This window comes from Oncorhynchus masou, chromosome 2 (genome assembly GCF_036934945.1).
Source record: "Oncorhynchus masou masou isolate Uvic2021 chromosome 2, UVic_Omas_1.1, whole genome shotgun sequence".
Classification (NCBI taxonomy): domain Eukaryota; kingdom Metazoa; phylum Chordata; class Actinopteri; order Salmoniformes; family Salmonidae; genus Oncorhynchus; species Oncorhynchus masou.
The window spans coordinates 43426643-43441203 of NC_088213.1; the positions used below are offsets into that span (position 1 = coordinate 43426643).

Sequence of the window (14561 nt, forward strand, 5' to 3'; positions counted from 1 at the left end):
CCAAGAAAAGCTGCCAAGAACAGAATACATGGTGGGAGTAGGGTCAAACTTTCAGGAGATAGATAAAGAAATAACAGTATTAGGACCAAGAGGGGGAAAGTTATTATTTTATGAGACTATTTCCCAAAACAATGCCACTCTCTCTCTCTCTCTCTCTCTCTGTCCTGATCTCATTTCAGTTTCATCAGCAACAGCACGTCCCTGCTCCCGGAGCAAAGCTGCTTACAGCACAGCATGCTTGATAAAATAAAATAAAAAGTCAAATTGCATTAGTTCTCATGCTGCTATTCTATATAATAAAACAGAATGGCCACACCAGGCATACAAAATTGAATTATGGGGGTGAAAAAAAAAATCAAACCCACAACAACCACCTAAACCTGCTAGCGAAATTGGGCTGTAAATACAAAGTTCTACCCAAATCCCCCAAAAACTAGGACAATGGAAGACAACAGAATGTGAGATATTTTGGTGAGGGATGACCAATAAGCTGAGAAATCAGACAGTCAGAGACGGTGAGTAAGTCTGTGCAACAGCTGAGATTGACAGGCTTGCTGCTGTTAGAACACAGCTGTTTCAATTAGGCTTTCTAGGATGATTGGGATTGGCCTCTGCCCAACTGCTTCCAGTGCCCATGGTCCCAGTGCCTTCTGTTGCTAAATAGGTTACTTTGACTACACTATGACCAACAGATCTCTGCTTAGACTGTACTCCACTTGTGGGGCAAACAACCACTTTTCCACTCAATTGGCATTTGGTCAAGGTATAAAGGTGGCTATCAGTACAAACCTGTGGACTGTAGTAAAACAAATATGAATCAAGAGGATGGTCATCATCAAAGAAAGGGCTGATTGAATTACCAATCCCCTCAACAGTCGATCACTCAAAACGGCTGACAATCATGGTTTGCTCTGATTCATGTCAAACTGAACGCAGTGAGACATTGATAGGCTGTTTTGGCTTGGAAAGAAATCACCAGTAAACCTGAAATGTGAATGGGGGGAAAAAAAGGACACTTCTTCGAGAAAACAAGCAGCCTTAAATTGTTTTTCATCCGAGCAGAAAATGAAATATTATGGGTTGTAAAGAAAAGAAAAACAAATCATTGATTGAAGAAGATGTCAGGGTTCTCGTGAAAACGTACAGAGCGAGGAAACGGCCTCTTCTTCGGAGAAGCCTGCCTGTGGGCAAATCAGGAAACATTGCTCTCACGCTGCTTCAGACTGCCAACACATATGAGGTGCCGGGATATTCAAATGCAGCTTAAAATGCAGATGTCTCAGTAGCGAAGACGACGTGTGCATCATTGCTGATCCATCTCTAACTAGGTATCCTAGAGAGAGGGTGCATGTACAGCAACATGCTGCCTCGCTACTGAGGCAGTGCTGCTATTCGAGGTCCGGCCATATATGAGCTCCTGCTGTAAACCCCCTTAGACATGTTTGATCATGTCATTTACACAACACAAGAGAATACAAACACATACGCATCCTGGGATTCTGGTCTTTATTCCCCTCTTTCAATGATCACTGCTCGACAGTGTAGTAGGAGATGAGTCACTGATTGCAGCACAACTGTTTCTACCATTAGTAAACACACAGGGAAATAATAATTGGTCTCCCGAGTGGCGCAGCGGTCTAAGGCACTGCATCTCAGTGCTAGAGGCGTCACTAAAGAAACCTTGGTTCGAATCCAGGCTGTGTCACAACTGGTCCCATAAGGTGGCGCACAATTGGCCCTGCGTCGTCTGGGTTTGGCCGGGGAAGGCCGTCATTGTAAATAAGAATTTGTTATTAACCGACTTGCCTAGTTAAATAAAGGTTACATTTAAAAACATTAATTTAAAAAGTCATTTGAAAAATACGCTTTCCCCAATAGGGATGTGGAGTCTATACCGCAGTGGTGTACAGTATGTGTGCCTGTGAGTGAGGCAGTATGTCCATAGGGAGTACTGTGAGTGTTCTTCCTCTTGTGATGTTTGTTTGGTTATTATGCACCTGTGGTGCTCTGCGTGTGCAGGAATGCTATTACTGAGTTTACAGATCACAATTAGGGCTTCACGATTATAGATGCACTGATAAGTCTCTCTTGCATGTACAGTGATTCTCTGGGTAAGATTATGGTTGGATCATTAAAAAAAGGCTGACATAAATTAGAGACAATTTTGCTGTTGATGAATTGCAACGTCTTTAGGGGTGTTTTTAGATGTAAATTCCCCAAATTTCCTCTTCAAAATCAGATAACATTTGTCTAGTCTTAACTATTGCTGTTCGTAAACTTTTGGTTTGTCACTAAGGTTTGTCATTTCTATGTGTAGAAAATAGTATTTGTTCATAATGCACATTTTACTGTTGTTTGATGATATAGTTTTTGTTCATCGAAGTAACAAAGCAGGCCCGGGGGCTAGGGAGAACAAATCATTCTTCCACTAACACCAGACAATTTATTTCAGACAGCCAGACAGAACGGAGAAAAACATAACTGAGAAACTTCATGAAGAGTGAGTGAGAACAAGCTCCTCTGACTTGACTTAGCTGATGACAGCTGGCTGAATAAGTCAGTGGGCGCTCCATCGATCCAACTCTCCCTGCCCTGCCTGCCTGCCGTGGGTGGGTGTGGAGCTGCTGCCTGCCTTCCCGAATGCCAAAGGCTTTAAAGCCATGAGCACTGGGACTCTCGGGCCATTACGTAACCACACAAATGAGGGGATTCTTGTCCTCAGCAGCAGAAACATATATTTATCTAAAGCAGGGATAGAAAACACACTAATTGGCTATTCGTTTTTTTCACTGTTTCCATACAAATGTAAAACAAATACATGGCATGTAGAGAAATGTGCTATGGGAGAAATCTAGCCACAGGCCACTCCTGATGTAAACATACTGTGGTAGTGAGAGAAGAGGTAGTGAGGACAAACTTAGTTCTCTAAGCCAGGGGCAGGTTGCACTGTGCGAGAGGGAAGGCAAGAAAGAGAGAGAAACTGAGGTACTATACAAAGAGTGTGTAGTGCAGACTCACACAGGTCTGCAGATGACTAGGTCTCCCTTGTTGGTACCGTAGGCAAGACCCAGGCCAGGTTCTGGGAGCCAGCGGGCCGAGTTGATGCTGACGTGTCTCCGCTGATCAGCGGCCAAGGGGTACACCACATCAAACATTCTCTGGAGGGAATAGGGAACATATGGAAATAAATCAATTACAGCCACAGCAAAGAGCATCACTATTTTCCCAATATGATACAACCCCAACATCTTTAAAAAAATATATAAAAAATAAAAAATGTGTTTTAAGAGTCATTTTATTGCATTAGCACCATCTTCTAATGAGCTTTATTTTTCACATTAGATTAGCATGCTATCGCATATTAATTAATTTCATGTTAATATAATGGTTATCAATTAACCCGATGATTCAGAACCTGAGACATAATCTGTTACTAGTGTGGGAATAGCAGAACAATACTAGAACTTTAGTCTGTCTGCTGAAGTAGAGCCGCTCCTTAGCGGTTGGCTGTTCCCTCAATTGAATCAAGTTCAGGAGGGACGTTGTTGGAGTGCTCATTTAAGAGCTTGTCACATTAATTCTCAATATGACTAGCCAAAACTGCTGCTATGACAACCATATCAGGTGACAGACACGGGTACTACTTCCTGCCTCTGCGTTGTCTGCCTCTAACCTTTTGAAGCAAAGACGAATGACCACATATACCTGTCTGTCCACATCTACATAAATTTTACACCACTCAGACAAAATATGGAGAAATAACAAAGGAGAGGGGGAAAGGCTGTTTCATTCATCTTCAAACGTAGGAGCAAGACAGAATAATTGGGGATTTGCATAACAGCTGTCAGCTCAGAGAACCTCGGACTGTCTACGCTGCCATAACTTGGGAGGTGTGTCAGTTGTGCTCGCAGGGAATGCAAAATATTCAACGTAGAAATTCAGAACACATCTAACACGGTCCCCTTTTGCTATGATATGTAAGAGTCATAATTTCAATTTTGAACAAAAAAGAACAAGTTACATATACTACCATTCAAACGTTTGGGGTCACTTAGAAATGTCTTTATTTTTTGTCCATTAAAATCAAATCAAATTGATCAGACATATAGTGTAGACATTGTTAATGTTGTAAATGACAATTGTAGCTTGACCAGTCTCAATGTCAACGGTGGAGAGGCAACTCTGGGGTGCTGGCCTTCTAGGCAGAGTTGCAAAGAAAAAGCCATATCTCAAACTAGACACTCTAATGTACATGTCCTCTTGCTCAGTTATGCACCGGGGCCTCCCACTCCTCTTTCTATTCTGGTTAGAGCCAGTTGACGCTGTTCTGTGAAGGGAGTAGTACACAGCGTTGTACGAGATCTTCAGTTTCTTAGCAATTTCTCGCATAGCCTTCATTTCTCAGAACAAGAATAGACTGATGAGTTTCAGAAGAAAGGTCTTTGTTTCTGGCCATTTTGAGCCTGTAATCGAACCCACAAATGTTGATGCTCCAGATTCTCACCTAGTCTGAAGGGCAGTTTTATTTCTTCTTTAATTAAAACAACAGTTTTCAGCTGTGCTAACATAATTGCAAAAGGGTTTTCAAATTATCAATTAGACTTTTAAAATGATAAACTTCGATTAGCTAACACAACATGCAATTGGAGCACAGGAGTGATGGTTGCTGATTATGGGCCTCTGTACACCTATATAGATATTCCATGGAAAATCTGCCGTTTCCAGCTACAATAGTCATTTACAACAATAACAATGTCTACACTGTATTTCTGATCAATTTGATGTTATTTTAATGGACAGATTTTTTTGTTGAAAAAATGACCAAAGAAACCCCAGCGTTGAACGAGAAACTGAAGATCTCGTACTCCCTTCATAGTTTGAGAAACAGACACCTGTCACCGCAACTGGCAGCTTCAATATATAGTACCCGCAAAACACCAGTCTCAATGTCAATAGTGAAGAGGCGACTCCGGGATGCTGGCCTTCTAGGCAGAGTTGCAAAGAAAAAGCCAAATCTCAGACTGGCCAATAAAAAGAAAAGATTAAGATGGGCAAAAGAACACAGGAACTGGACAGAGGAAATATATTTAAAAAAAAAAACAGGTCGCTAGGTGTAGGCTAGACCATAAGCAAATAGGTCAACTGGGATATGACGAAAGAGATAATCAGGGTGATTTTTCCACAAATAGACAGGTATTTCCCTTTCCACGGTAGCAAGATCTTATCTATTTTTGCTAACTTTCTATTAACATTCATCGGAGTGAGATCATTTCTTTCTTTCTGCATATGAATACCGAGTATGTCCACATCACCATCAGACCATTTCATTGGTAAACTACACGGTAATGTAAATGTTGTATTTATTTGTGATCCAACACTCATAATTTGGTTTTAATCAAGAGAGGATAGAAAAAGTATCTAGATCCTCTATGAGGCTGAAAAGAAAAGAATCATCAGCGTACAATGACACTTTTGTTTTTAAGCCCTGGATTTCTAACCCCTTAATATTATTGTTGGATCTGATTTTAACAGCTAACATTTCAATGACAATAATAAATAGATATGCCGATAGTGGACAGTTTGTTTTACTCCTTTAGACAGTTTAAGACTTTGAGAAGTAGCCATTATTTACTATTTTACACAAAGGGCTACTATACATGATTTTAACCAATAAAAGATTCTTCAAAATTTAAATATTCCAGTCATTCATAAACTCCTCTCACTGTCAACTGCATTTATTTTCAGCAAACTTAACGTGTAAATATTTGTATGAACATAACAATATTCAACAACTGAGACTAACTGAACAAGTTCCACAGACATATGACTAACAGAAATGGAATAATGTGTCCCTGAACAAAGGGGGGGTCGAAAATCAAAAGTAACAGACAGTATCTGGTGTGGCCACCAGCTGCATTAAGTACTGCAGTGCATCTCCTTCTCATTGATTGCACCGGATTTGCCAGTTCTTGCTGTGAGATGTTACCCCACTCTTCCACCAAGGCACCTGCAAGTTCCCAGACATTTCTGGGGAGAATGGCCCTAGCCCTCACCCTCCGATCCAACAGGTCCCAGACGTGCTCAATGGGATTGAGATCTGGGCTCTTTGTTGGCCATGGTAGAACACTGACATTCCTGTCTTGCAGGAAATCGCACACAGAACAAGCAGTATGGCTGGTGGCATTGTCATGCCGGAGGGTCATGTCAGGATGAGCCTGCAGGAAGGTTACGACATGAGGGAGGAGGATGTCTTCCCTGTTATGCACAGCATTGAGATTGCCTGCAATGACAACATGCTCAGTACGATGATGCTGTGACACACCGCCCCAGACCATGACGGACCCTCCACCTCACAATCGATCCTTCTCCAGAGTACAGGCCTCGGTGTAACGCTCATTCCTTCGATGATAAATGTGAATCCGACCATTACCCCTGGTGAGACAAAACCGTGACTCGTCAGTGAAGAGCACTTTTTGCCAGTCCTGTCTGGTCCAGCGACGGTGGGTTTGTGCCCATAGGAGACGTTGTTGCCGGTGATGTCTGGTGAGAACCTGCCTTACAACAGCTCTCAGTCCAGCCTCTCTCAGCCTATTGCAGACAGTCTGAGCACTGATGTTGGGATTGTGCGTTCCTGGTGTAACTCGGGCAGTTGTTGCAATCCTGTACCTGTCCCGCAGGTGTGATGTTCGGATGTACCGATCCTGTGCAGCTGTTGTTACACGTGGTCTGCCACTGCGAGGACGATCAGCTGTCCGCCCTGTCTCCTTGTAGCGCTGTCTTAGGCGTCTCACAGTACGGACATTGCAATTTATTGCCCTGGAGTCTGCAGTCCTCATGCTTCCTTGCAGCATGCCTAAGGCACGTTCACACAGATGAGCAGGGACCCTAGGCATCTTTCTTTTGGTGTTTTTCAGAGTCAGTAGAAAGACCTCTTTAGTGTCCTAAGTTTTCATAACTGTGATCTTAATTGCCTACCATCTGTAAGCTGTTCGTATCTTAACGACCGTTCCACAGGTGCATATTCATGAATTGTTTATGGTTCATTGAACAAGCATGGGAAACAGTGTTTGAAACCCTTTACAATGAAGATCTGTGAAGTTATTTGGATTTTTACTAATTATCATTGAAAGACAGGGTCCTGAAAAAGGGACGTTTCTTTTTTTGTTGAGTTTATATAAACTCCAGTTGTACTTTATCAAAGTCAGCTATGAACACCAGGCCTGGTTTCCCAGATGTTTCATGGTGTTCTATTGTTTCAAGTACTTGCCTTATATTACTTTAAAGTACTTTACTTCTGCTTGGTGCATTTTCCCATATTCCATCCAGTTTGCTTTATTTGTATAATATATTACACTTGATCTTGATTAAGTTCCTCTATTTCTTATTCTGACCCTCTAGGGTACAGTTTTTATTGCTATCTATCTGTACTGTTAGTGCTTCCATTTTCTTTGTTAATATGGACTCTTGACCTAAATTGCTTTTGTTTTAGAGATGAGTACTGAATTGCATGGCCTCTGAAGGCACATTTAAAAGTGTCCCATACAATAAGTGGATCGGCTGTACCTATGTTATGTCGGAAAAAGTCAGTTATAAATTCTTCTGTCCTAGTTATAAAGAAGTTATCATCCAATAGGCTTCAATTAAATTTCTAATATCCTCTCCCACGTGTAAATTATGTAAGAGTAATAACATAAATGCCAATCATGTGATGATCCGAGCCAAGTTATTAACGTGAGACCAAACGCTTTGAGAGAAACACCTCTTAGTTCACTTCAAATTAGAGATGGGCTTTCACGCGCCGTGTGGCAGCTTTAAAAACAAAAACAATATTCAAAATGTGTTCAATTAGATTTATCTAATTATGGCTCTTTTCAGACCATGTAACTGTTCAGTTAGAAAACTTATGTCACAACAATTTCATCACTGGCAATGTGAGAAGTTTGGAGTTAGAAGAGTTACTGGTGCTGTTTCACAGTGCTGTTGATCAACGATCATCAAGACTGTAACCGCAGACAAGTTCCTCTGAAAGAGGTGGTCAGCCAAAGGGCCATGAGAGATCAAGGGGTCGATTAAAGACTAAATGAGATGTGCATAACCATGATTCTACTTGGGGTCGAGCTACATAAGTTTCTCAATTACACTTGCTCACTTTGCACTGCTGGAATATAAAAGGCTAGAGCCAGCACCTGTGAAAAGTCTCTGATTGTAAGCCCATTTTCTACCCCCATCTTGTTTGGAAATAAAGTTATTTGGTACCTTCAGAATCCAGTTAAAGTAGAGTCAATGCAGACTCTGCCAGCACTGGTTTGATTGTTTGGGGTTGCTAATCTGGCTGGCCATTGTGAGAGGGCTGGAGCTGCGAGGGTATTATTGAGCTACTGTGCTGCATTGAATTGTAATGTCTGTCTCACGTACCTGCTCAGTTAGTTAGAGATAATGGAGGGGGGGAATCTATTGTTCTCATTGCCCTCAAATGATGGAGTTAAAGTAGCTATTTATAAAGAGTCATACTCTTTGCCAGCCAGAAGAAGCTCATCATTTACAATCTTCTTTACCTCCAGATGTGGGAGGTTTCATTTGGTTACTGTCACCCTGAAGATGCTTACAGATGATTTGGGTCTAGGTTCTTGCTGGCATTTTTAATTTCAATGCAAATCAACCTGAATCGAGATGCATTGATGAAAGCACAAATAAATGGCATATAATACCTTGTTGTTCCTGAAATTCCAAAGGGTTAACGTTGGCCAAACTCACCCTCATGGAAGTCTCTCCACCATGGGGCTGCTGCAGGCGTAACACTTGCGCTACCATGTGGTCTGTGTTGTGATGGAGCAGGATCCTGCGAGAGGCCAAGCCCACCATCACGTAGTGGCCCATTGGGGACAGGCTGACAGAAATGGCATTAGGACCTAGACAAAAAAAGAGATGATTAGGCTACTTTATGTTGAGCATGGATGGGTTTGGCATATAAACTTAAAGCAAATATTGAACACCTTTTGTCATGGTTTTACTTGAGGGCCTAAAAACAATATTTACATTCTGTCTGAAACACTCCATACTGTAAATTGCTTTATATATAATTGGGATTGCATTCTGGGTGTCTCTATTGACTAAGCAGCTATAAATAACAGACAACATGAACCATTAAATTAAACTGTCCTGCCTTCTCTGATGCCTTAGATGCCTGCTACTGTACAAGCAGGCTAACGCAAGTCATGTTGCATTTCCTAACAAACCAGTGAAGTATTTCTTAATGAATAGTTTTAATGTTTTTTGACGACAGATGAATGTTTGTTCCCACTTGAGAAACATTCGGTAAAACAACCTCTTTCATTAAAGGCAACCATTTGGAAACCGATATTATTATCCAGTTAGGAATCTGGATTATATCCAAAATGGAGAGTCCCTCTCTGTTGAATGCAGCCTGCACCTGATAAAAATCTAAAAGGTATATTTGTGTACTTGATTAAGCTATTGCCTAGTCTTAATGACTGGTAAGTGTTTGTACTGCTCGCTAGAGTAGATTAACTGTGAATTACTGTGTTCACAGCTACTTTAGGTCCAGACCTGCTCTAAATCATTTGTTTTGAATTTATGGCTAAGCTAGGCCTCCCACATTCCCATATCTACTTACCACCAAAAAAACTGTTGCTTAGATTAAAGCTTTAATTTGCCTTTTTCAATCTTCATGCTTAATACGCCTTCTTTAATATATTAAAATGTACACAATACTGCTGAAATATATATTTAAAAAATGTTTATTTGACCTTTATTTAACTAGGCAAGTCCGTTAAGAACAAATTCTTATTTACAATGACGGCCTACCCCGGCCAAACCCTAATCCGGACGACACTGGGCCAATTGTGCGCCGCCCTATGGGACTCCCAATCACGGCCGGTTGTGATACAGCCTGGAAACGAACCAGGGTCTGTAGTAGCACGGAGATGCAGTGCCTTAGACCACAACGCTACTCGGGAGCTCAAAATTGGACTTTAAAGATCTGTAAGATTGATATGACAGCACAGAACAAATATTTCGAAGCACTCCTTAAAGGGGGGATATTTTGGGGCTTACTACAATTATATTCCATACATGTATGGTCATGTGAAATTGTCCAATAAGACCCAATTGAGTTGTTTGGCTGCCATATTGGAAAAAGGCCTCTGGAGTTAATCTGGAAATTCTGTGATGGCCCAGTATCTACAAATCTTTTTAAAACACTTTTTTTTCTAGTTGTGTGTGTAATTTGGTGCCTCTATCATCAAAGTTACAATCCAAAAACATAGCGGTCCAATTACTTGGGATGGGCACGGTTATTTGAATACTCGAAAATCCGAGCGGACGTTAGTCTTCGATTACCTGCGAGGGTGTATTCATTTACTATATATCTGATATTGCAACATACAAGGATATACCAGGACATTTGTATAAAACAAAAGTTTCACAGTTTTTATGAGTGAGCCCCATAAAAAAAACTTCCGGTAGCCTAGGCTACACACTTTTCAAGCGTGTAACTTACTGTCGTCAATCAAAGCAGCACTACAGTCAGAGGCTCCATGCATAGAAAGTAAAGTGGGAGATTTCTAATCCATGCAAAATGGAATTACATAATTAAATTGGCTAAATGAGAAGGGGCAGGCTACAATGATTAACCAACAGGTAGGCTGTTGTTTAATATGGAGTTGTTGTAGACAAGGACGGGGATCGCAGCAAAATTGCATAAATGATCCTTGCTAGCTAGCTAGCTGGCTAATTTAACTGGCTAGTGTAGCTAGCTAGCTGGCTAATTTAACTGGCTAGTGTAGCTAACTGGCTAATTTAACTGGCTAGTGTAGCTAGCTAGCTTCTTCAAATAGATGTGATGCAGTCGAGGCAGACACTACCAGATGAGGTGATAGGTTGTCTATCACAGCAACAAGTTTGTCTAATTTGTGCGAGTCGGTTTGGCTACTTTCTCTCTTTCTATCTCCCTCCATGTCAGACATACCGGCCCCTGCTTTTGGGGGCCTGGCTCATGGACTATTTATGGGCCACAGTGTTACTTCAGAACAGGGGTGTCAAACTCATTCCGTGAAGGGCCTAGTGTCTACTGGTTGTTTTTTTCTTCTTTCCTTTCAATTTCAATCAAGTACAAGGGAGGAGAAAAAAAATCCGGCCCTTCGTAGAATGAGTTTGACACACGCGCTCAACAGAGACAACGACTCGCCGAATCTCTTGGAGTAGAGCATCTCTCCCAGGTTGTGAGGAGCCAGAGAGTAGATAGCCAGGATGCCCTCGTCTGGGAAGCCCCGCTGGCTGCTGGGTATGAACACGGCCAGGAGCTGCCCGTCTGCAGAGATGTCACAGCTGGCGTCATTGTAGATCTTGCAGTTCTGCACCAGCACGTTGACCGAGGCTGTGGTGGAGGAGACAAGACAGATGTGAGCGTTGTTTCACACATCTCCCGCTGTGTACATGTATGGTGCACATCAACTATACAAAAGAGGTCATGTTGTAAAAACAGGTGAATGTCTCTGAAGTTGGAAGGGAGAATGCAATGAGAAGAAAAGGTTGACATTAGCATTCAATCATATTACGATTCAATCATAAATGTTTGTTAACAATACTGGTCATATTATTCACACTCAAGTAAGTCCTAAACTAGTTCACATTGCGTTGACATAGTAAATTGCTTAAAAAGAAAAAAAAAGAAAGAATAGTTCCCATTTCCAATAAACTTCCAGATAGCATTGCAAAGAAAACAAATGCTAATTTCAGTCTGTTCAGAAATATTTACCGAAAGTGAAGACTTGAAAAAGGCATTGAATATTTATTTTGGTATTGATCTTAATGTTGCATTCCAACACCTGGCATCATCCCTTACCGTCTCCCTAGAGGAGACAACGATCCAAAACATGATTAAGTCATTTCTCAAAGAAGGCTGAGAGCGGCGGCTATGTGAACGCGCAACTCTCCTCCAAGTGTTGAGATACTGTAAGGAGAAGGGAAGTAATACTGTTAATGACTATACTGACAACCTGATGGATTGATGGAAATAGGCTAAATAAAATGCATTCCATTTTTAGAGGGGAAACTATCCACCAGCACATTGGCAATGTCATGCAATTTAGATTCTATCAGCCATTCAACATCAACAAGAAAAAAACAGCTTTCCTAAAAGCTAAGGGTCCCAAATAAGAGTATAAAACAGTGTTTATTTTACAAATAAAGGGTGCCCTTATGGCAAGCTATGCCAAAGCGAATAAATGGGTCACATACTGCAGACAGTAGAGGGATATAATCAGTTAACTGCTAGCAGACCATGCTCCAGTTCCTCTAGCTGATCATTCCCTGCCTACACCTTGGTTGAAAGAGCAGAGCTCTCCTTCCAATAACCTAGCCCAAGAATGCCTGTCATGGAACCAATACCCGTGGTCTATTTGGGTCCAGTGAGGACAATTGTGATGGCTGGTGAGGGAGGGGTGGACAGCGTGCATAGTGTATGGCCCATACATGGGGTGATAACAGCTGCTTGTGGGGAAGATTCAAGCTGGGCCATGATAATTAAGTAAAGCAGTGAAGTATTAGCAATGTAGGGCTGGGGCCTTGGGGGCAGACCCTGTGTTTTCCTCTGTGACAGCTTTATGAGCTCAATCCATCTAACACAGCTAAATGGACAGAGTGGGCATGCCATGCATGCCTAGTGAAGCAGCAACTTGTGTACATCCATTTGTCCTTTCACAAACAAATCCACTTTGTATAGGGTACATTGTATGCAATGTATGAGTAACAGAGAGTTGAGCACAGTTGTCAGTTAAAATGTTGAGAAAGTTCACTAGCCTCCAGATAACATTTGTCTACACGGTTCTAGATTTCAGTTATCTCCTGTGGCTCCTTATAAATTAGTACATGTAGGCTATATTTAAAAACCACTTCAAAAACAACTGCCCAAAAAATACTGCCAAAAAGCAGTACAATTCCCATGACTTAGACTGCCCAAGCATGAAATTGTTTTAGCAACAACAATATCAACAACAGCTAAATACATTAATGTAAGTGGAGTAACCATATTACTGTAGCAAGAAACCATTATTACATTATCCCTTACTGTTAAGTAGCCGAATTAAAATTAATGGCTGGCCTTTCTGACAAACAACAATCTTAAGCAACAATAATCAAAATGATTGGTGTTTGCGTAAGATGTGTTTATTTGTCTCATACACAGAATGTGGGATAAGTGGAGGATTGTCAAAATGAAAAGGGATACTTTTCATTGTCACGCAATACACCTTGACATTCAAATGCTAAACTAATACATTTATTTACTGCGAAATTAATCCTCAAAGCCTCTCAGCAATAAAATTGGCCCAGCTAGCTGCCAAACATACTGTGATTTGCATTTTAAGAGAACAATCTATACTATGCTACTGGGATGAGATGTGGCAAACATCCATAGGACGGATGGCTTTGTCTGGTGAGGGAACCGTGGCATTGTTTCACAAACTGTTCTAGGCTTAGTGAATATTATAGCTGACCTGGTTTTTCTTTTGAAGGCACTCTCTTGTGCTATATCCTGTCATCGATCAAATCGACATCGCTCATCCGGCACGGCCATACCATTTCAAACCCTCTCCTTACTTAGCTCCCAGACAGGTTTGTTTAAAATCTCATTTTTGTTGAGGACAGAGGATGCCCCTCCTCTGCCAGTTTCCTCTTGCTCCCTCACCCTCTCTCCAAGCATTATTTGGCAGTTTTTCGCACTACAAATTAGCTTTCCCCTTCAGCCACTCACAGGCGGGATATTCTGCCAGTAATGGTGCAAAGCTCTGACTAAGTCAGGATGAGAGGAAAGCAACTTTTGTGCCCCCACCCTTATGTTTCCTAATCCAGGACAGTTCTGGGAGGAGAAGATGGGAGCTTCCTGGCCATTCAGTTTAGTTTTCTTTTGAGGATGCTGGCTTGTGATCTCTACTCCACCAGCAGGCATACAGTTGAAGTCGGAAGTTTACATACAAACTCTGTTTTTCACAATTCCTGACAATTAATCCTAGTAACAATTCCCTGTTTTAGGTCAGTTAGGATCACCACTTTATTTTAGGAATGTGAAATGTCAGAATAACAGTAGAGAGAATGATTTATTTCAGCTTTTATTTCTTTCATCACATTCCCAGTGGGTCAGAAGTTTACATACATAAACACAAATTGTTTAACATGGGTCAAACATTTTTGGGTAGCCTTCCACAAGCTGCCCACAATAAGTTGGGTGAATTCTGGCCCCATTCCCCCTGACAGAACTGGTGTAACTGAGTCAGGTTTGTAGGCCTCCTTTCCTTCCTCATGTTGTCACAATGGGGACAAAGTATAATCTTTGTCCCCATTGTGCAGTTGCAAAAAGTAGTCTGTTTTTTTATGGCGGTTTTGGAGCAGTGGCTTCTTCCTTGCTGAGCGGCCTTTCAGGTGGTCGATATAGGACTCGTTTTTACTGCGGATATAGATACTTTTGTATCCATTTCCTCCAGCATCTTCACAAGGTCCTTTGCTGTTGTTCTGGGATTGATTTGCACTTTTCGCACCAAAGAACT

At 41.4% G+C, this 14561-nt stretch overlaps 1 protein-coding gene across 1 annotated transcript in view; it reads right to left on the bottom strand.

The window, feature by feature from the left end:
• Nucleotides 1-14561, bottom strand: part of LOC135505302 (activating molecule in BECN1-regulated autophagy protein 1-like) — a 104679-nt gene that overhangs the window by 21192 nt on the left and 68926 nt on the right. Inside the window, exons 12-14 of the mRNA XM_064924560.1 lie at nt 11207-11395; nt 8755-8909; nt 3019-3158 (exon numbers count right to left, since the gene is read on the bottom strand). Coding sequence (XP_064780632.1) covers nt 3019-3158; nt 8755-8909; nt 11207-11395 — 484 coding nt within the window. The remainder of the gene's footprint in view (nt 1-3018; nt 3159-8754; nt 8910-11206; nt 11396-14561) is intronic.